This window comes from Cervus canadensis, chromosome 3, assembly GCF_019320065.1.
Source record: "Cervus canadensis isolate Bull #8, Minnesota chromosome 3, ASM1932006v1, whole genome shotgun sequence".
In the NCBI taxonomy this organism is placed as follows: Eukaryota; Metazoa; Chordata; class Mammalia; order Artiodactyla; family Cervidae; genus Cervus; species Cervus canadensis.
Window position 1 is genome coordinate 45,544,017 of NC_057388.1, and position 22,412 is coordinate 45,566,428.

The window sequence follows — 22,412 nt, forward strand, 5'->3', positions numbered from 1 at the left end:
GTACTCGGGACCCACTTGGATCACAGAAAGTTGTAGCTTGAAGTAAACTTAATTGGATCTGCACTGTAAGGCAGTTTTGAATGTCAAGTTTATTAAAAGGCAAGAACTTAGATAGCTTTTGCATTTATTTACTAAAAAGGTCATAAGATAATTCCTTCAAGAATAGAAAAGCAGTTTTTGTGGTGTATGAGGAGGTTTAGATTTTTTTTCTCCATTGAAAAATAAGAAAAAGAAATGTTTTCAAGACTGCCTATGTGTCTGTACTTTAAGCTAGCATCACAGGTCTTTTTCTATTAAACAGAAATGATGACAGTTTTCACCAAGCTGGTGAAAAGTGATTAAAAGCACTGACTCTGGAGGCAGCACATGTGTGTCAGTTTCTGATCTACAGTGACTAGTTGTGTGGCTCTGGGCTTAACCTCTTTATGTTCCAAGTTCTGCATCTGTCAAAAACAGATAATACCCATCATAAAATTATGCAAACAAAATAGATAATTTCACAAAGCATTATGTGCACAGCGTATAGTAAGTGCTTATTAAGTGTCAGCAATTACTATCATTTTTTAAAAAAAATTTCCCCCCTTTAAATTATTAGTTAATGGATTAATTTGCTTCCTGACTGAAGAATTCAGAACTACTACTTCTCTTTATTTTCCTCCTTTGACTGGAAATTTTGTCATTAATTGGAGTTTTAGGTTACCTGTTCTTTATCTACCAAGTGCATATGCAAAGTTTTTGCATATATGGCAGATGATAAGCCATTTCACTATACTTGCTATGAACAGAGCCCTGGTAAAGAATAGTTTAGAAAATTTCTGAGAAAAGCCTGCTCCCTGGTAAATCAACATCTTTCTTCAAGAAAAACATATGAACGAAAAATGGGGTATCTGTCTTGCTGGCCATCTTTCTGAGAAACTGTTCTAATCTTCTTGCCATTGGAAGACCATGGAGACGTAATCACTCATTTGAGAAACATTTTTTACTCCCTGCTAACTGTCAGGCACCAAACTAGACATGGATAAGAAGATGAATTAGATGGTCTTACCTCTGAGGAGCTCTCAAATTTATTGAAGAGGATACATATTTATTTAAATACTATAATCTTCACTCATCTAGCTTATGAGAGATCTCTGTGTGTAAACAAAGACACACACACATGTTGATTATTATTAAGAGAAACAACAAGTGTGAAATCAACTGTGTGAACTGAGTGTCAGGGGAGAATTACAAAGCAGTTTCCTTTCTTCAGATGGTCTTGAGGGTGACTCATGACTGGTGGATTTCTCTCTGAGCATACAGAGGAGACAGAGTATACTGTATGTCCTGAGGGAAACTGTACATGGTCAGCAAACTTTCTAAAACACAAAAGAGTAAGTAAATAAAAAGAGAAATCTGAGGAAGAAAAGTCAGATTCTTTCCAACGTTACAAAAGAGAGCAGTTTCAAGACAATGTTCTTGAAGACAGTGGGCGATGGGCTGTTCCTCGGGACCTATTTAGTTTATTCACTAGATAGGAGTTTCTGGTTTCCTACAGAAGGTAGTACTTATTTTACAGTGAGCACAAAGTAAAAATGTGATTAACATGTACCTATGCCTGTCTGTTTCTCTGTGGATGTGCATTTATAATGATTAATTACACACTGAAATTATATAAAGTATTTTTATGAAATATTTTTGTCAATTTTTTTTCAGTTACCCCAGTGGGCTTTATCATTTTCAAAGATTACAGCAAACAACCTTTGCCTTAGCACTTGAGCAGGACTGAATGTTAAATAAAACAGCTAGGAGAAAATTACAGTATGAGAATATGACCTCGAATGGCTGTGTCATCTCTGATGACTGCAGGAGATTTCTATGCCATACGACCATTTCAAAATGTTAAACGTTTAACATAAATTTTTCATCCATGAAGGACCCCTAGGGTACTAAAAACCATCTTCTTCTGCCAGAGTTCCACTAAACAATAAAGGCCATGCTTCTGAAGGGCAGGCGTGTTCCTTTTAGAGGAGATGACTCTGCCATTAGCTGTGATACAAAACAGCACCTGCAACTGCCTCTCTTCAGCTCTCCTGTTTGGAGGCAACAAACAGTTAGCAGCAGGCATGGTTAACTAATTACATAGCTGCTTCATGCCCACCGCAGACATCTGGCTAACCACAGGGCATCTTCAGATACTCCTGGGCATTCCTGCCCTGACACAGTTCAGAAGAAAAGGCAACAGGAATTAGGATCTTGATTATTTGCGGATTTTCCCCCTAAATTTATAATTTTCAGGCAAAAAGCAAGAGAGAGAGAGTTATTTAAAGGGAACCAGAAATAAACAGAAACTGCTCAGAGTGCCAATGAGTAAATAATTTAATGCTAACGTCAAAAGTCATCCTTCTTTAGGAATTCCCTGGTGGCTTGGTGGTTAAGAATTTGTGTGCCGCAATCAGAGCAGAAAAAGAAGTAAAAGGAATCCAGATAGGAAAAGAAGAAGTGAAACTCTCGCTGTTTGCAGATGACATGATCCTCTACATAGAAAACCCTAAAGACTCTACCAGAAAATTACTAGAGCTAATCAGAGAATATAGTAAAGTTGAAGGATATAAAATTAACACACAGAAATCCCTTGCATTCCTATACACTAACAATGAGAAAACAGAAAGAGAAATTAAGGAAACAATACCATTCACCATTGCAACAAAAAGATTAAAATACTTAGGAGTATATCTAACTAAAGAAACAAAATACCTATACATAGAAAACTATAAAACACTGATGAAAGAAATCAAAGAGGACACAAACAGATGGAGAAACGTACCGTGTTCATGGATTGGAAGAATCAATATTGTCAAAATGGCTATGCTACCCAAAGCAATCTATAGATTCAATGCAATCCCTATAAAGCTACCAAAGGTATTTTTCACAGAACTAGAACAAATAATTTCACAATTTGTATGGAAATACAAAAAACCTCGAATAGCCAAAGCAATCTTGAGAAAGAAGAATGGAACAGGAGGAATCAACCTACCTGACTTCAGACTATACTGCAAAGCCACAGTCATCAAGACAGCATGGTAATGGCACAAAGACAGAAATATAGATCAATGGAACAGAATAGAAAGCCCAGAGATAAATCCACGAACCTATGGACACCTTATCTTTGACAAAGGAGGCAAGGATATACAATGGAAAAAAGACAACCTCTTTAAAAAGTGGTGCTGGGAAAACTGGTCAACCACTTGTAAAAGAATGAAACTAGAACACTTTCTAACACCATACACAAAAATAAACTCAAAATGGATTAAAGATCTAAATGTAAGACCAGAAACTATAAAACTCCTAGAGGAGAACATAGGCAAAACACTCTCTGATGTAAATCATAGCAGGATCCTCTATGACCCACCTCTCAGAATATTGGAAATAAAAGCAAAAATACACAAATGGGACCTAATGAAACTTAAAAGCCTTTGCACAACAAAGGAAACTATAAGTAAGGTGAAAAGACAGCCCTCAGATTGGGAGAAAATAATAGCAAATGAAGCAACAGACAAAGGATTAATCTCCAAAATATACAAGCAACTCCTGCAGCTCAATTCCAGAAAAGTAAATGACCCAATCAAAAAATGGGCCAAAGAACTAAACAGACATTTCTCCAAAGAAGACATACAGATGGCTAACAAACATAAGAAAAGATGCTCAACATCACTCATTATCAGAGAAATGCAAATCAAAACCACAATGAGGTACCATTACATGCCAGTCAGGACGGCTGCTATCCAAAAGTCTACAAGCAATAAATGCTGGAGAGGGTGTGGAGAAAAGGGAACCCTCTACACTGTTGGTGGGAATGCAAACTAGTACAGCCGCTATGGAAAACAGTGTGGAGATTTCTTAAAAAACTGGAAATAGAACTGCCATATGACCCAGCAATCCCACTTCTGGGCATACACACTGAGGAAACCAGATCTGAAAGAGACACGTGCACCCCAATGTTCATCGCAGCACTGTTTATTATAGCCAGGACATGGAAGCAACCTAGATGCCCATCAGCAGATGAATGGATAAGGAAGCTGTGGTACATATACACCATGGAATATTACTCAGCCATTAAAAAGAATTCATTTGAATCAGTTCTAATGAGATGGATGAAACTGGAGCCCATTATACAGAGTGAAGTAAGCCAGAAAGATAAAGACCATTACAGTATACTAACACATATATATGGAATTTAGAAAGATGGTAATGATAACCCTATATGCAAAACAGAAAAAGAGACACAGATGTACAGAACAGACTTTTGGACTCTGTGGGAGAAGGCGAGGGTGGGATGTTTCGAGAGAACAGCATCGAAACATATTATCTATAGTGAAACAGATCACCAGCCCAGGTTGGATGCATGAGACAAGTGCTCGGGCCTGGTGCACTGGGAAGACCCAGAGGGATCGGGTAGAGAGGGAGGTGGGAGGGGGGATTGGGATGGGGAATACATGTAACTCCATGTCTGATTCATGTCAATGTATGACAAAAACCACTACAATATTGTAAAGTAATTAGCCTCCAACTAATAAAAATAAATGAAAAAAAAAAAAAGGATTTGTGTGCCAATGCAGGAGACACAGGCTCTATTCCTGATCTGGGAAGATTCCACATGCCGCGGAACAACTAAGCCCATGCCACAACTATTGACTCTGTGCTCTAGAGCCTGGGAGCCACAACTTTTGAGCCCACAAGCTGTATAGCCTGTGCTCTGAAGTAAGAGAAGCCACCGCAATGAGAAGCACAGCAACTAGAGAGAAGCCCCCACTCACCACAACTAGAGAAAAGCCTGTACAGCAACAAAGACCCAGCACAGCCAAAAACAAACAAATAAATTGTTAATGTTTTAAAAAAACAGCATCCTTCTCTCTGGGAAAGAAACACAACTGAGGAGCAGAGGGGAATGTGTGGTTCAAAGGACAGTGTGGACAGGTCCCCAGAGAGATTCTGAATCAGCAGAACCCCAGTGGCTTGGACAAGCCTAGTGCTTGAGGACTGCTGTGTGATTAGTGTAAACCCAGAGACCATGTGGCCACAGTAGGGAATTAATTACCATGAGGAAAACACCTCATGCCATGACCTGATTCCTAAGGGGCCATGCGCTGGGCACGTTCCTCAACATGAACCCACCAGATGGCTCCCTGAAAACATTTTCTCTTTCACCTGTGTAATGGTGCCAGTGAGTAGTTAGGATTCCTACATAAATCTTTAAAAATATATCATTATCTGCCTTTGCAAACTGGACTTGACGACAAATAATCAGTAATCCCCAACTACTCTCTTCTGAATCCTTTCTCTTTCTGTTATTTATGCCAGAATAGCAGGCACTTTTATCACAAGAATTTTTTTTGAAACCCATGAAGGATAAGTGTATTCTTGATTCCAATAGCCGCTATGGTTTTGTTTAATTTTGAATACAAGTTGATAGAACTTTCAGTAATGAGGCAGCCAAAAGGCTTTCTGTTCCAGGTGATGCCTGTCATGAATATAAATGTCAGGGTAATGGCATCTAAGTGTTTTGACTTACCTCAGAAAAATGCTTCCAACCAAGTACAAAAGCTGAGGTAGAATACCACATAATTGTAGTTGTGGTAAGAAACTACATTAAATGAAATGAAAGCCCCAAACTCACTTTAATATTTTTAAAATATAGGGGAAGATACAATCACTGGACAATATTTGCCAAAGCTACCAGCCACACCCATGACTAACTTCCAAAGTGCCTATGCCTATCATTCCACTGCCCACGACTCACAGGGCTGCGAAGAAGCCGCACAGCGAGGGGCAGGGTGTTGTGAAGCAGGGACACCGTCCAGGAGTAAAGGAATCAACCCACAGAAGGTGCAGCCACCAGTGTCACTGCAAGGCTGGAAAACATACCCTAACACCGAGTAAGAGATGGAAAACAGAAGTGACCTTGGTGCATAATAAGTTAGCATATAACAATGATTGATGAGTTTCATTTATCTTAAGAGAAGGGACCTGGGAAAAGGTCTGATTTATAGGCAACATGTCTTCAGAAAGAAGGAAATGCCAAATAAAATTCTGAATGTGTGGTTCTAAGGAAGGTAGACACTCAATCCTGCCCCTGGAAGCTAGGCATTTTAAGCAGGTGCCGGCTGCGATAGCAAGGGTCACAGGATAGCACTCGCCAGCTCTCAGGACTCATAAGGGGATATATCATTAAAATAAAAAACAAAAAGCCTTCTTCCCGCACCACTCTCATGTCGGCCATCTCCTGCTCGGCTGCCACTCTAATTGGACTTGAAGTGCTGCCTCCAGGAAAGTGACTCAAGAACCAGCTGGAGCAGAATGCAAATAAACCAGTGGGGGAGGGAGCCCAGGAGAGAGAAGAGGACAGGGAAAGAAAAACAAAATGAAGGAGGAAAGGGGGAAAGAAGAACAGACACTCACTGGGGTACAGATCACAGTGTTTTTAACAAGTAAGAGCAGGTCTTGGTACATCACTGTGCTTTCATTTGATAATCAGTCTGTAACCCCTGTAACCCCAATAAACTTGTCATATCCACAAGTATGACACAACATATAATTCTCTTTAGGCTGACGTTTACCTGTAACAATAAAATGTACAGGTGCCTAAGAATTAAGTTGACAAAAATGGGAAGAGTAAAAGGAGCCACACAAATGGTGACATTTGTAAGGATTCTCACGCTGAGGCTACTAAAGGCATACTTCACAAAGGAAGGCTCCTTACTCTGACTTAGTGGTCTCGGGCATATCATTTGGGGATGAAAATGACTAACTCTAGACCAATTAACATGCAGACAGCCTGGTTCTTGAAACAACAGGCTATGTACCTTATTGTAACTGCTGGTGTGGAGGAGCCTCTACAACCCCTGCCTGGTGTAAGTAGCCCACCACATTCTTTCCTGGGAGCAGGAATGATGAACCAACACTTGCTTCCAGATACACACAGGAATAAGGAGGGACATTACAACTCGTCTACCTTTATAAACAAGGAGGATGGGGCACACCACTGGGAATAATCCGTTTGGATTACTGTTTAGACCAGTAGGGCTAACAGCTTTCAAAGGCTTAAAAAATGAGTTCACCTTTGACATGCTATGTAAATACGAATTATTTGTTTCTGAATTTTTTCTTTAATAAAAGTAGATGTGTGAGGTAGTTCCTATCTACTTCTGATACTATATTTATAAGGCTTTTTAAAAGTCTGTCTAAAGGACAAAGGAAAAAAAAACCTTTCTGTGAGAGCTGATTATTGTTTTGCTATTTTAATGTGACTCTACTTCATTCACGTCAGAGAGTGTGGAATGACTTTCAGACTGGCCATGCATAAGAAAGGTATTCTTATTTAACAGACGAGGATCAAACAATCTACCTGGACCTCTGTACATGTAAATGAATTAGAACCTGCCCTGGAATGCTGAGCTGACCCTGGAGGACCACACATGTGTTGGAGCTCCTCTTTACATGAGAGCAGATTGCCCTTTCCCACTCTTTCAAGGATAAATTTCATTCTCTTCATTATTTTCCAACAAGGTTAATCAGTTATTCTTATCATTACTGACCTGGTAGGATAATAAAATTGTGAGAAAGACCCATATTATGAAAAATGGGAAATGCTACTCTACTGTGCAATGAGCTACTTAATGTACCTTGAACTATCAAAGAGGAGTGACGACTCTTTTGTTAAAGTAAAAAAATATCTTGTAAGAAAGTACCTTTAAGTTCTTTCCTTTTTTACCTATTAGGTTTAGGTTTACTTTTCTTCATGTTTCAACTCTTTAAAACACTGAATAATACACAGATGGTCTTTTATTTAAATGGATAATATTGAGGTTGAAATATTTTCCCTTTTTACCTGGGCAAAATCAGCAGCAAGTCGCATTTTCCCACCTTCACCAAGAGGTCTAATGAGACTGGCGTTGCGGATAAAAAGTTCGATGGCTCTTTGGGCAATAGCTTCAGTGTTGTCAAAGACAAAATCCGAGCATTCAAAGTGTTTAAAGTAGTCACTCATAACTCTGGCAATGAAACCTTGGAGCTCCTTCATGTAGAGAGAACAGGGAACATCAGGCTTTCCTGAACTGGGTAATGATCTGCAAAAGAAAAAAAAAAAAAAATCAGCCAGTTCACTAAAAGGCACTGTTGGACATTTCCTTTCCCCCACTGCCTGCTATTTCACTCCTAAGCAATTTTTTTCCATAATGGTAGAAAAGGCATTATTTTTGTTAAGAGTTAAAAAGCATTATACAATGTTTAAATCATATTTTAAAGACTGATTTAGGATGCTAGGAAGATGACTGAAGGAATCTTTGAATCTGTTTACTGAAAGACTATGAAAAATGAAACCAACAACCATCCGTCTTGGATGATTCACAGAATGCCTTATGCACTCTGACCTCTCAAGGACTCTTCCAGCTTTACAATTCTCCATCCACTCACATGGTTTGCCTGATTAGTGAATAAATCAATATTAGGTACTGAAACAGGATTTTACACTCGGTAGCAACAGAAAACACTGCCTTCCCCAAACAAATTCTTGGCAAAAATATCTCTGCTCTTGTGCTATTTAATCCAATCAGTCCAATAGTAGAATTCTGACTGTGGAACTGGTTATGTAACAATACACATGGTATGCAATTTTTTCCTCCCAGAAGATGTTTGGAAAGGCTTTAATTTGGATCAACAGATGATGCCAGCTGATGCTCCATGAAATACTATTTATAATTCATAAGTGTTTATAATTGCTCTTTAAAGAATATATGAAAAGAATGTGCAATATTTATAGGAAAGAAGAGTTATGCCAAAATTAGAAATCACCTGATATTAATTAGAGAACCAATGAGATCACTGGCTATATAATGCTGAATCTTTTTCAAAAAATAAATCATATTCTGAGAATGATGTAGCGAAATTGGCAAAGGTTTAGGGAAGAACAACAGACATGATTCAAACACCGAGAACAAGAGAATGAGGTGAACTTAATTATTTTAAAATACAACAATGGTTATTGTAAGTGGAATGCTAACCGAAGGTCTTGCACTTCCAGAAAACAGATAAAAATAGAGCAAACAGGCTAGGTTCTAGCAGGAAGAGATTTTCCTTGGGTGTAAGAAACAGCATCCTAACTATGGCAAGGCCACGGAAGGGGCCCAGTGGAACACTGGTGTTTGCAGTATCACAGGCAGAGTGCTGCCGGGAACACAGCAAAGGGGCAGCCCCAGTAGGTGACGGCAACCTTCACATGGGGTTCGGTTTTGCCAGACTCAGACCATCATGGCCTATCTTTATTCAGATTTTGTCAGTCTAAAAGGCTATGTTGGGGGCTGGGGGGAAGGCACCAAATCTCTTTGAACCTTCTTAAGCATTATCAAAAGCGCTGTCATTAAATTGGTACTACTCTGGAGGACTGCTTGAAGAATTTTAATCTGGCCAGGTGATATGATTTCCTTGAGGATTAGAAAATAACTCACTAAAACAAGTTTCATAAACATGTGTCAATATAAGTAAAATGCTCTATTAGACAAAATCGTGAAATATGTTATCACCAATTTTCAATGTGGATTAGAAACCTGATTTAGATTTAAATTTACTAGAATATAAACCTTGCCTGGAGATTGCTAAAACTCAGTTTTCCCAGTTATGTCAAAAGTTTTTAGTAAGAGGTTCTCAAGTAATAAAGTGCAGCAGAAAGGTGAGCAGCAATGTCAGGGTCCTTGCAGTAAGAGCCCGCACACGAGGGAGAAGGCAGAAGGCCTATAAACAAGTGCATGCCTGAGGAGCAGCATCATTCTGGGGTCTGTGTGCTCTCCCTCCTGTGAGGTGCCTGTCCAGCACGCCAAGGACCTAGGGTCCTCCTAGGGGCTGTCAGTTAAAGGACCAATCTGGTTCACTGGTATGTAAGCAAACTAATAAAAACATATCTCTTTGGGAAACCAACTTTTAATGTCTAATCAGTTATCCGCAGGCACCAGCCGTGGCTCATCAACACAATTACTGAAGGAAGTATCTAACCACTCTTATTAGAACAAGCCTTTAAAAATTACTTCAGTTTGCTTCCTCTTCAGAGGCAATGATGACTGGTCTAACTGGGATATTTCAGATCACTTTGGAACAAAATTCATTTATTTCCAAATACTGGTAATCAGTAGTTTCATATTCCTGTACCCAAATATTACAGCATTTTTGTGTAGAACCCACTTTACCTTTCTGTGCTTCGTATTATTATTAAAAAGACTGACCTTTTCACCTTTCAAAAGATACTTTCTTAATGAAATAAGAAGTGATCTGAAAAACTAAAAGACAGTGCAATAGTCACATCATTTTTCTATAAACAGATAAACCAGTGGCTTGAAATTCAGTAAAGTAGATACTCTATTAAACAACATGAATATAAAGAAACAGGGCAATTAAAAAAAATTAACTACAAACTAGAAATAAGAATATATATCTACATACAAAATACATGAATGCTTAGTTCTAAAGCATGTTTTTTTTAATCACTTTGAGCATGTGCAAACTGTTTCAAATTCTCCAGTTTTCTAAAACACTAAGTCAAAACCACTTTACTTAAAAAGATTTCAGTAAACACTAAGCTAGGAACTATGATTTTTATTCTCAAAACACATAGATATGGAAAATAAGCAGTTCACATATGAAATAGCTATGGAATAATACCAGTGTTTATGGCTAGGAGTGATATGATCAGATTAGACTGCACTGAGGGTTGGGCAGGACCTTGCCTTCAAAGGAATCAGACTAGCACAGCGATAGAGACAGGACATTTTATACAAGGATTACCATACCAACACCAAAGGCTCAAGTACAGAGAAGTAAGGAAAAAAATATAATTGCAGAAACAAGATGGTACCAAATGTCCTGAAGTATTAATAACAAGCTGAGTCCCACAGATGTCAATGGTTCCAAGTCTGAAGAGCAGGAGACGAATGATGACAAGAAGGACTGAAAAAAATCAGTTAATGGCGCCCAACGAACAAAGGAGGATAAGGGTGGAGGCCAACTCCACCACAAGAGGAACAAGCTTCTAGACGGTTTAGATGGTAGAGACTTAGGGAGTAGAGGTGGAGGCGGGAATGAAAAACAAATGCTATGAAGGTTAGCAAAGCCTTTGGCTGGAAGTCATTACCCAGAAAAATCTTCTTGATGCATAGTGATGATGATAGCCTCAATGGCATCACCCACGGAAGTCAGCAAGGGTTGCACAGCATTTCCCATAAGAACATAGATTGCCTAAAAAGAAGATTAAAAAGAGGCAAAATTTAAATAGATCAAACACAAGGAAATCTGAGGTGTGAGAAGCATTTTGAATAAAAGTTTTCACATTATATCAAATTCAGACTATATACAGTTTAACTATAATAACCCAACAGAAGTTTGCTCTTCTCGTAACTGTTGTCAGTAATGATTTTTAAAGTTTAAAATATGTGGAACATGGCACTGAAAAATTTCAACTCCCCCACTTTTCTCATATTTTCAAAAAGTTTAACACTCAAATGAGCCTCTGGAGAAAGGAGAAGAGAGGGGTAATGTCACTTATGAAGCAAAGATAATACACGAACACATTTTTTAAAGTTTCTGGAAAGACTGAGGCAAGACCAAAAGTAATTCTTCAAAACTGGAGCAACATCATATGCTTTAGACCAAACTGGATATAATAAATATATTAGTGACTCTCAAAGGGCAGAAGAGTTAGGCATTTTGTGGATCAGATTTCTACTTCAAGTTTGACAGCAGTGAGTCTCAACTGGGGGCAATTTTGCTCCCCAGAGAACACCTGGCAATGTTTACAGACATTTCTGATTGTCATGGCTGGGGTGGGGGAGGGGTATGCTTCCAGCATCCAGAGGACATGAGACACTGCTAAACACCCTACAGTGCAACAGACAGTCCCCCATGACAAAGAACCATCCAGCCAAAAACATCAATAGTGCTAAGGTTGAGAAACTGTTCTACTGCGAAGTATACTCATCAGTTATGTTATGATGCTAGGCCACAGTTATGGTTTTAATGTGAAAATATGACTGGGCCTCAGTAAGCTCAAAGTCTAAATTTTAAGTATATTATATATGCTTCAATCATGATTACATACAAGGAAGATGGATGACTTTGGCTCATACAAATAATTGAAATCAATGAAAAAAGGTTATTCATTAGATTCCTAAATGTCATCTCAAGCCTTAATTTGCTGATAAAAATAAAGATATGTATACAGGATTGACAGAGACATGGGCTGTGTGTTTTCTCTCTAAGCCTTCTGCCCCACAATCCCTTGGCTCTCCTTTCGGAAATAAAGGATGAAAATGAAACAAGATAAAAGAGAGTGTGTGTGTGTGTGTACACACACATACAGCGTGCCCTCAGGGAGCTCACAATCTAGTGACAACAGGTAGGCTGTGGTGATATCAGTGCTCTGAGAGTTAGGGAACACGGGAGAGACACCCAAATTATACTTAGAGGATTAAAAAACAAAAGGTGTTGCGTGAACTTAATTTCAAAGGTCAAAATAGGTTAAAAGCCAAGTGTATGTGCTGGGAGGGAGGGTGTGAGACTGGGGGGAGCGTACGTCAAGAGCACAGGAGCCTGGGGAAGGTTATACATTTGGGGAACTATAAGGAGTTTATGGCAACCCACTCCAGCATTCTTGCCTGGAAAATCCCATGGACAGAGGAACCTGGCAGGCTATAGTCTATGGGGTTGCAAAGAGTCGGACAAGACTGAGTGATTTCACTTTCAACTTTTCAAGGAGTTTAACAGAGTATGCGGTGGCTGCCGATGTGGAAGAGCGACAGAGCAGATGTACTCGGTGCAGGCTGCTAAGGAGATTGGAACATATCCTGAAGGGACTGGGAAACCAATGATGGGTTTTAAGCAATGGGAGAAAAAAAAAAAAAAAAAACCTGGTTAAAGATTTGAATTTGGGAAAAATCATGCTGGGACAGCAGACTGGATAAATTAGATTAAAGGCAAAAGGACACAGTAGCATGCAAAGTGGTGAGTGCCTGAACCAAATCAGAGGCAGCAAGAACAGAGATGAGGAGATGAGGTAGAGACACTGGGAAAAGAGAACAGAGGACTTGGGAATCAGATGTGAGAAATACGGAATGGAAAGACAGAAGGGTACACTCAGATTTTTTTCTCCTTTAATGACTTGGTGGCATTATCAACTGAATGTGTAAATGCACAAGCACCTGGCTGATTTAGGGATGGAGGAAGGAAATACTGAGCTCAGTTTTGGACACAAGTTGGAAGGACTTACGGGGAAACCCACATGGGCTCTCCAGCAGGGACTGAGGGCTTCACAGTTGTGGTTTCTAACACGTTTTAACTAGATATGGTTGTCTTTGGCTTTTAAGAGAGAAGACAAAGCCAAATGAGTCACTGAGATCCCAGAGGACAGTTCATAGAGTAAGGAATTCCATTTTCACGTCATGCAGAAGAGGGGCCCTTGACAGATTAAGAGGGGTAGTAGTACTTACTTAGTACATGTCACGTGCTAGATACTGTGCTTTGGTTTCATAGGTAACCATGCCACTGAAAACTCAATTGTTCCTTCCTCTAAGAATCAAGAGAATCTCTAACTTACTGATGTGGAATTTAAAGTAATTTGTAGACAGGGAAACTAAAGTCAAGTTAAGAAGGTTGTCCAAAGCTATCAAGTGGAAAAGCTGGGTTTTTCTAGGCGCATTTGACTCCAATGAGCTTTTGGTTATTCTTTGCCACTGGGCAGAGAAGTAAGAAGAGATCCTGGAATATAGTGAAAATAAATAGACAGGAGATTTCAGGAAGGAAGGGCAAGTTTTCTACACAGTATGAAGGAGTGAGTGCCTAACTACAGATCCTCCTACACATAATTGTGGAAAAACACCAAAAAAAAAAAAAAAAAAACCCTACTGGAGGCTTCTGGAGATGGCAAAAAAGCAAGCAGTTTTAGAGGAGTGTGGAAATACATAACAATCAGAAGAGAGTGAGTTTTCCTTTTTTGTGCCTCTGCAATGAGAGTGACTTTAGTCATGGTAGTGGCAAGCCTAGGTGGCTAAAATGCTGAGAGAAAAATAAAACCAAACCTGCAGTCTTTCAGGTCAAAGGAACAGGAGAAGGGGCCCTGGTTCAACCAGGGCTGCTGAGAGTAAGGGGGGAACTTCAGAGACGAGAGAGCCAGAGAAGAAACAAGCCTATTTTTCCATGTGTGAACTCAGCACTAGTCTTCAGCTAATTTAACCATGTGTGTGCAAAGCAAACAAGTGGCTTGCAACTAAAGCTGAAAGAACTGAGATCTTCGACATGGCCAACTGCAGGTCTGACAGTGTACAATTTGAGTCTCAACAAGCTACTTATCTGCTAAAGAAATGGTCAACATATTTATAGGAGCAATATATAAAAATACTGAGTCTACAAAACATAATGTTTACATTGTCTAGGATATATTAAAATGACTAAATAATAAAAAGCTAGGAGATGGTTGGATGGTATCACCAACTCGATGGACATGAGTTTGAGCAAGCTCCAGGAGCTGGTGAAAGACAGGGAAGCCTGGTGTGCTGCAGTCTATGGGGTTGCAAAGAGTCAGATACGACTGAGCAACTGAACTGAACTGAGGAAATGTTATCAGTTCTAAAGGGAAAAGACAATCAATAGCTGACAATTCTGAAATGATCCACTCTACAGTTATCAGGCAAGAACCTCAATGAGATAAAGAAAAAAATGCCCATCATAAATAATGGGAAATCTCAACAGAGTGATTTAAAATGTAAAAAAGAACCAACATGGAAATTTTAAAATAAAAATATGATACTCCATGCAAGTAGATGTAAATGTACTTCAATTAATGCAAAGTTTCTAGATTTTACATGACACAGTACAATATTAACTCTAAAAGACTGTGGGAAGCTAAGAATGCACATATACACAGAAGAACAATGGGAAAAAAAATTACAAAGAAATATAGACAAAGATTTCAGAAATACATTTAAGTGAAATTCAAAAAAATAACGATCAAATAATCCAAAAGGTGGCAGAAAAGGAGAAAAAGAGGAAATAAAAAAACAAAGGGAACAAACAAAAAACAATAAAACTATACACCTAAATAAAACCTTATTGATAACTGTATTATGTTAACAGACTAAACACTCCAATTCAAAGGCAGAGATTATGGGAACAGACAAAGGCAAGACCCAACCCTATACTACCTACAAGAAATGCATTTAAAAGTAAAGACACAGAGGAGTTGAAAGTAAATGGACAAAAGAAGATACATCGTCTTCTGTAAACATTAAGAATAAAGAAGACTGGAGTAATTTAGTATCAGATAAAATAATGCATGACAATAAGTATTAACAAAGCTAAAGAAGGATATCTCATAATGACAAAAGGGTCAGTTCATCAGAAGGCATAAGAATGATAAATACTTACACAACAGAGCCTCAGCACAATTAGTTACATAGCTTCAAAACGGAAGAGTCAAGAATCAACAGAATAGAAGGGAGGTATAAGCAAGCCCACAGTCATGGAAAATTGTAACTCCTATGTTTCAGCAAGTGATAGAACAACTATGAAAATATCAGTAGAGGCACCTGAAATCTGAACACATCACTACACTTTGACTTAATGGATATTTACAAATATGATATTAAACAACTGAGGATTACAAGTTTTTATCAAGCATACATGGTTCGTTCACTGACAGACCACACACTAGATCATAATACTTAATAAATTTAAAAGGACTGAAATCATGCAGAATGTTTCCTGATGATAACAGAATTAAATCAGAAATCAATATCACAAATCAACTATACTTCAATAAAAAAGTGATAAGCAAAAAAAAAGAAATCAGCAAGATATCTAGAAATACCACAAATAGTTAGAAATTTTAAAAAATGAATCAAAGAAGAAATCACAAAGGAAATAAAAAATATTTCAAAATGAATGAAGATAAAAGTATGCCATATCAAAATTAAAGTTCGAGGGAGGTTTACAACTTTAAATTTAGAGGATGGGAGGGGTCTAAAAATCAATGATATATGGTCTCCAAAAAACAAACAACAAAAGGCAAAGAAAATTCAAAATAAGAAGGAAATAAAAAAATCTAAAATCAGAAATCAGGGAAATAAAAAGACAAGCAGTAGAGAAAATTAATAAAGCCCAAAGATGTTTCTTTAAAAAGATTATGAAGTTGTTAAACCCATGACTAAACTGATTAAAAGAAGATAAGAGAACACAAATCATCAGTAAAAAGAGGTTATCACTATAGGTCCTATAGACTTTAACTAGACAGTTAGAGAATATCATATACAGCTTTATTCTGACAAATTAGGTAATTTAGATGAACAGACACAAATATCCAAATCACAAAGAATCAAAGCTCAATCCAGAAAAAAAACAGATTATCTGAATAGCCCTCTATCTATTAAACAAATCAAATTTGTAGTTATAAACTTCCTACAAAAAAAAACCTACAGGCCCAGATGACTTCACTGGAGAACTGTATTAAGCATTTAAGGAGAAAACAATACAAATTCTACACAAATTCTTTCAGAAAATAGAAAAGGAGGAAACAGTTTCAAAACCAGACAAAGAATTACAAAGAAGAAACCTATATACCAGTATCACTTATGATTACAGATACAAACATCTTCAACACAAATTAAGTAAATCAAATCCAGAAATAAATACATAAAGAGGGTAATACATCATGATCAAAGTTGGTTTGATATTTGAAAATAAATTCAGTATTTTATTAACCGAATAAAGAGGTAAAACCATGTGATCATTTTATACAGAAAAGGCTGTTTGATGAAACACCACCACTTATAACTTTAAAAAATCTCATTAAATCAGGAATAAAAAAGAAACTGTTTAATCTCATAAAAGCCATCTAAGAAAATATCCTACTTCAAATAGTAAAATAAATACTCAGTGCTTTTCCCCACATTAGAAACAAAAAGACAAGTCCACTCTCACCAGTTCTAGGCAACATGGTACTAGGTGTTCTAGCAGGTGAAAAAAGCATGGAAAGTAGGCATCAAGATCAGAAAGGAAGAAATAAAACTGCCTCTATCTGTATTACAATATGATGGTGTACTCAGAGAACTTTACAGTCAGGCGAGGTTTCCAACTCATGGAAAACAGAAAACAGAGAAGACAGCATTGTGGATAATGCCTTCATGGAAAGGATGGGTACAGGACTGATAACTGCCAGAGGAAACTGAGAAAGGATGCTAGATTATATTTCACAAGCTCTTTACAAAACAGTGCTTTTTTTGGTAAGGGAAGTACTTACCGAAAATAACTAAGATTACAAAAATACTGAAGTCTCAACAATGTAAAATATTTCAATATAAAGAATATCAAACCCACACAATAAAAACTTATATAAACAACAACAACAACAAAACTTATATAAACTTAGTAACATACTATCTGTGCAAGATGATCTCAGTAATAAATATATCAGAACTATTGGCCTAAGGTGTTTAAATGCTACTTATAGCTGAGGTGGTTATAATGAAATGACTTTAAATGTATAATCATTAATTATATCATTCATGACATAGGAGTTAATGATGGTAATATGAGATGATGAACTCTGAACCTAAAATAACATTTAATTTTGGATAAAATCTCAACAAGAGAGAGAAGACTACTATGTGTCTTTATATTCTGTAGTAAGCAAAAAAGTATGTTTAATATCTTTCCTGTCAAATAATAAAAGCATGGAGATTTTTCGTCCTTGGGTTGCATTTATGCACCATAACATCCTAAATCAAAGTGACGTAGTAAGCTTTCTACAGTCTTAGGAAAATTCAAGATTCTCTTTTTCCATTTGAGTCAGAGGATTCTGTTTGTTTCTCACTTATTATGCCATAAAGATTTTTAATGAGATTTAATTAAAAAGCAAGGCCAAAATTGTTTCACTGAGGTCTGTTAACATAAGCAATTCAGTCCGTATTTGGCAGGGTCACTGCAGGAAGGCTTTGGACTGACTGCATCTTCTCTGACTCTTCTCAAGGCAAAACTTACGTTAGTACGTTAAAAAGTGGGGATGTGCGCCGGTGTCACGCCTCACAGGTGCACAGTCGAGTTTCCCAGCCTCGGCATTACTGAGATGTGGGGCATGGCGATTCTGTGTTCTGGGGGACTGTGCACTGCAGGATGCGTGACAGAATCCCTGGCACGAGAGGCCAGCAGCACCCTGCTCCCAGTCATGATGATCAAAATTGTTTCCAGACATCACTCAATGCCCGGAGGGGACAAAATTGCCTTGATGGAGAACCACTGCTTTGTTGGGATAATACTGGGCAGCACTGCCCTAAGACACAGTGAATATTTATAAGACTCTTGCTTCTCTTGCTTATGATACAATTATCATAACTGGAACACAATCTATAGACACTGACAGGGTCTATTTTTAAATTCTAGAAAATATAAACACACAAGTAGCCTCTCTCGTTAGGATAATCATCAACATGCTACTTTTGGCATACGGAGAAGATTCTAAATTATTTTTAAATGTGACATCTCCCACTCATCCAAACAATTCTAAAACTGACTCTGATCTACAGAGTCAAAGATTAAATTAAATTCTTTTACCTTTAGGGCTGAAATTATAGTTTGCTCAGCTGCTGGTGGGAATGAGTTCTGACTGGAAACGACCTAGAACAAATCCAGTTATATTTTGAGTAAGTTATCTATTTTTATAAATAATTTTGATCATAACATGATAAAACTGTTTTCACATTATCATTACTTTAGAGTAGCATCTCTTACATGTTTTAAAAGTCCATTAGTATGCAGTAGATAGGTTTTAAAATGTTTTCCTGTATAAAGCAATTATCTACTTAAAATAATTAAAACATTAAGAATTCTAAAAGCTAGCTTTCCTTAATGATATAGTTTTAACTTGAAAAGATCAGTATAAAGCCATATTTATTTATTTTTTTAAAAATCACCTTTTCTAAGTTGCCTATAATTTTTAACAAGTCAAATGTCAAATGTTTCCCTTTCTACAAATCAATACCAACACTATGAAAATTCTGAAAGTATCAATGAAGACATTTAAATCAGGCTAAATAAATCCAACTTTTCATTGCTTGTGAGTCTGTAGAGTAATAATGAAAGGAAATGGAAAATATATATTCTTTTTATTTACTTTTGTTCTTTACTTTTCTGACATTCACCTGTTAATAACTCTTTAAAAATACATTTTGTTTAGCAATGACTTGCTAAAAAATTTAAGTAAATGGAAAATATACTTACAAGTAAGTCATTACAAGTACTCTAAAATACAGTCTAGCATGTAAGAGCTCATACTAGAGTTTTTAGGAATATCAACTAACCTTTGGCTTCTTCATGTCTTCTAACTATCTCTCTACTTACCAAATATTTTGAAAATCATTAGTAAACACAAGTGACTCAAGAATCAAAAGATGGGGTTGATAATGTTGCTTTCCTGATACTTAATTATGTTTACAGTTCATCTTAGACATAATACATGATGGCAAACAAGTTAAAGTTCAGTCATTTTTTTAAAAGTGTTAGTAGAACAATAGCAACATTTTTTTTCTACTCACAAGTAGTCTTCAGTGATTGTATATCAGAAGATTATATATCACTGTTTTTAATGCATCTTCTCCCTCATTTTTTTGGGCAAAGATAGAAGTTTTCTGACATGTTAGGGAGCTTATGAGTTCTTATATTGTTACTATCTTTGCTATAATTTGCTACCACCCATATGGTATCAAATTACATTTTAGTAGGTATAAAACACATAAAATTTACCTGTAAATCAACTGTTCAATAAACTTGACTATATCAAGTAACCTTGAGTGCCTCATGTATTTTAAACTAACTGTACAGACAAATAATAAAGGCCAGGATGGAAGACTGTTTAGAAAGAGTTCAGTCCTCAGCTTTGTTTACAATCACATTTTCACTGTATTCCTTGGCAAAAAACTAAATAATCCATGATTGTCTAAATTCGAGGCAAGAAGAAAGAACTTGAAATTAAGTCAATGGAGCTTAATTAAAATAAAGGTTACCTTTGTTACTGATTGGTGCAACTTATATAGTGAATTTACTACTGCCACATTTCTTCTCTGTCCTTCGGTAAGAGGTCCAATCACCTGACTTGCATCCCCTTGTGTGGAGAGCTGTAAGAATTCAACACAAAAAGAAATTACCAAAATGACAGCTCATATATAACTGGGGGGAAGTTTATGGTCCTCTGTCTGACAAAGCAAATGTTAACTGAAAATATTCAAGTCAAGCTCTGGACTTCAGGCATGGCCGGGAACCTCTGTAGAGATAACATGATGAGCCTAGAAGCCTAATTAGTCTCACACAGGAAGAACACCCTTCATCAGTCCTTCATAGCTGGTGGACTCCTCAGGCAAGTGTGACCCAAAAGTCCAGGATGCACTGTTATTCTGATACATCAGCATAGTGTTTCTAGGGAACACCTTCTGCCAACCATCTTTTTTTCTATTCAAAAAATCAGGGAAAAAAACCCATCCCCCAAAAAAAGAAAAAAGAAAGGAGAGAAGGTGGGAGTAACAAAAATAAACCTACATCCTATTTGACATTTGACAGTCATAATAGTCTAATGAAATAAGAGATAAACAGAGAGCATTACACTCTTTATTTTGTAGATTAAAAAGAAAGCTGTGTAGGATTATACTGTGTATGGATGATCAGTAGAAGTGGTACTAGTACATGCATATTAGGGAAAAGGACATGAATTTTTATCGAATCAAATCTAAAACTATTATAGTCCCATTTAAGAAAAAAGCCCACATATAACCATTCTCATATTAATGAGATTTTAATCCAATCCTCTTTAACAATTATTAAAGGTCAATTAAACTTGATTATGAAAATAAAACATGAGGAAATAAGTATATAGGTGGATGCACATATCAAATATGAAAAACTGACCTTTTAGGAAACATGAAACCAAGACCATCTTCCCTTTGTTAAACTGAGACAAATAAAATATGAGTGAAAGAAACACTACTGTTCTTTCTATTCTCTTTGATACTCACACATACATTTTTCAAAATTCAATTCAATTCCCACTTTTACAATTCCTACTTATGGCAATAATATTCAATTCCAAAACATAAAAACTCCAATTAGAATAAAGAGAATGATCCTTCATTAAAGTTTTAATCCACAACGATGATTTAAGTCAATGTAAAGCTTTCTGACATTAGGTTAAATAATTTCAACTTATTTTGCCTTTCCTCATGGACAAATAGTTATCAAATTATAATCAAGTTGTGTTCTAAACAATCATTTGTAAGTTGATGGGCTGAAAGAAAAAAAATGTCGTATTTTCCCTGTAGAAACCATGTTAAAAATCAATGGTTAGACCTCAGATGAACTCAGTTTAGTCCAGTTTAATCTATAGTGTGGTGAACTAATCCTAACAGAAGCTCTGAGCTCCCAGAAGAAGGCAAATGATGGGCTCCATGCTATGGCGAGGGTGAGGAAGGGCACCCACAACCACAGTTGAGACTTCAGTGGCAGTGGTATTCATGTTCACAACAGACTCGGGGCTTAGATGCTAAATATGTATTTGATTATAAGAGGCATTTAAAATCCGTGAGTTCTAGCTCTACAATTTTTAAAACTCTAATCTCTGTTTTCTTGAGATTTTCTCCAAATAATTTTGAAATACTAACAAAGAAATGGGAAAAGAATTTCTCTGATATTATCCTATTTCCACTTACTATATGTATTCCATATTTAATAAAGACGCTCACTGCCAGAAATGGGTGGAGACCATTTTATTACTACTAAGACCTAATCATACTCATAGGGTTTAAAAATTGAGAGAGGTCCATTTTATACCTATTAGGATGCTTTAACAAAAAAAGACAGATAATAACAAATGTTGGCCATGAAATTGGAAACTCGTATGCATTGATAGTGGGAATTTAAAATGGAGTAGAGGCTCTGGAAAACACCCTGGCCATTCGTCAAAGGTAAACAGAAGTGAAAATATACCCAGCAATTCAACTCTTAGATATATATACACAAAGAAATAAAAAGCACATCACACAAAAATGTGTACACAACTCTTCACAGAATCATTATTCCACAGCGTAACAGCCTCAAAGTGGAAACAACGCACATGTCAACTATAGATGGATAAATGAGATTAGTATATCCATAGAATGGAACATCCCTCAGCAAAAAAAAAAAAAACATGACTCCAACTAAAAATCAGTCCCTAGCTAAGTAGATCACCTGGGTTTCCCTCCCGCACCACTCCTGTCTAATCTTTTGGGGGAAAGTAATTTCAAACTTACAAAATGTTATAAAAATAAAAATAGTATAAGGAACACACATTTATGCTTTACTCAGATTTACCTGTTGCTAACATT

General features: G+C 36.9%; 1 protein-coding gene across 1 annotated transcript in view; it reads right to left on the reverse strand.

Moving 5' to 3' along the window:
• COG5 (component of oligomeric golgi complex 5) overlaps positions 1-22,412 on the reverse strand; it is a 267,212-nt gene that overhangs the window by 21,504 nt on the left and 223,296 nt on the right. The window contains exons 15-18 of the mRNA XM_043463038.1: positions 20,064-20,174; positions 18,616-18,678; positions 11,153-11,256; positions 7,865-8,102 (exon numbers count right to left, since the gene is read on the reverse strand). Coding sequence (XP_043318973.1) covers positions 7,865-8,102; positions 11,153-11,256; positions 18,616-18,678; positions 20,064-20,174 — 516 coding nt within the window. The remainder of the gene's footprint in view (positions 1-7,864; positions 8,103-11,152; positions 11,257-18,615; positions 18,679-20,063; positions 20,175-22,412) is intronic.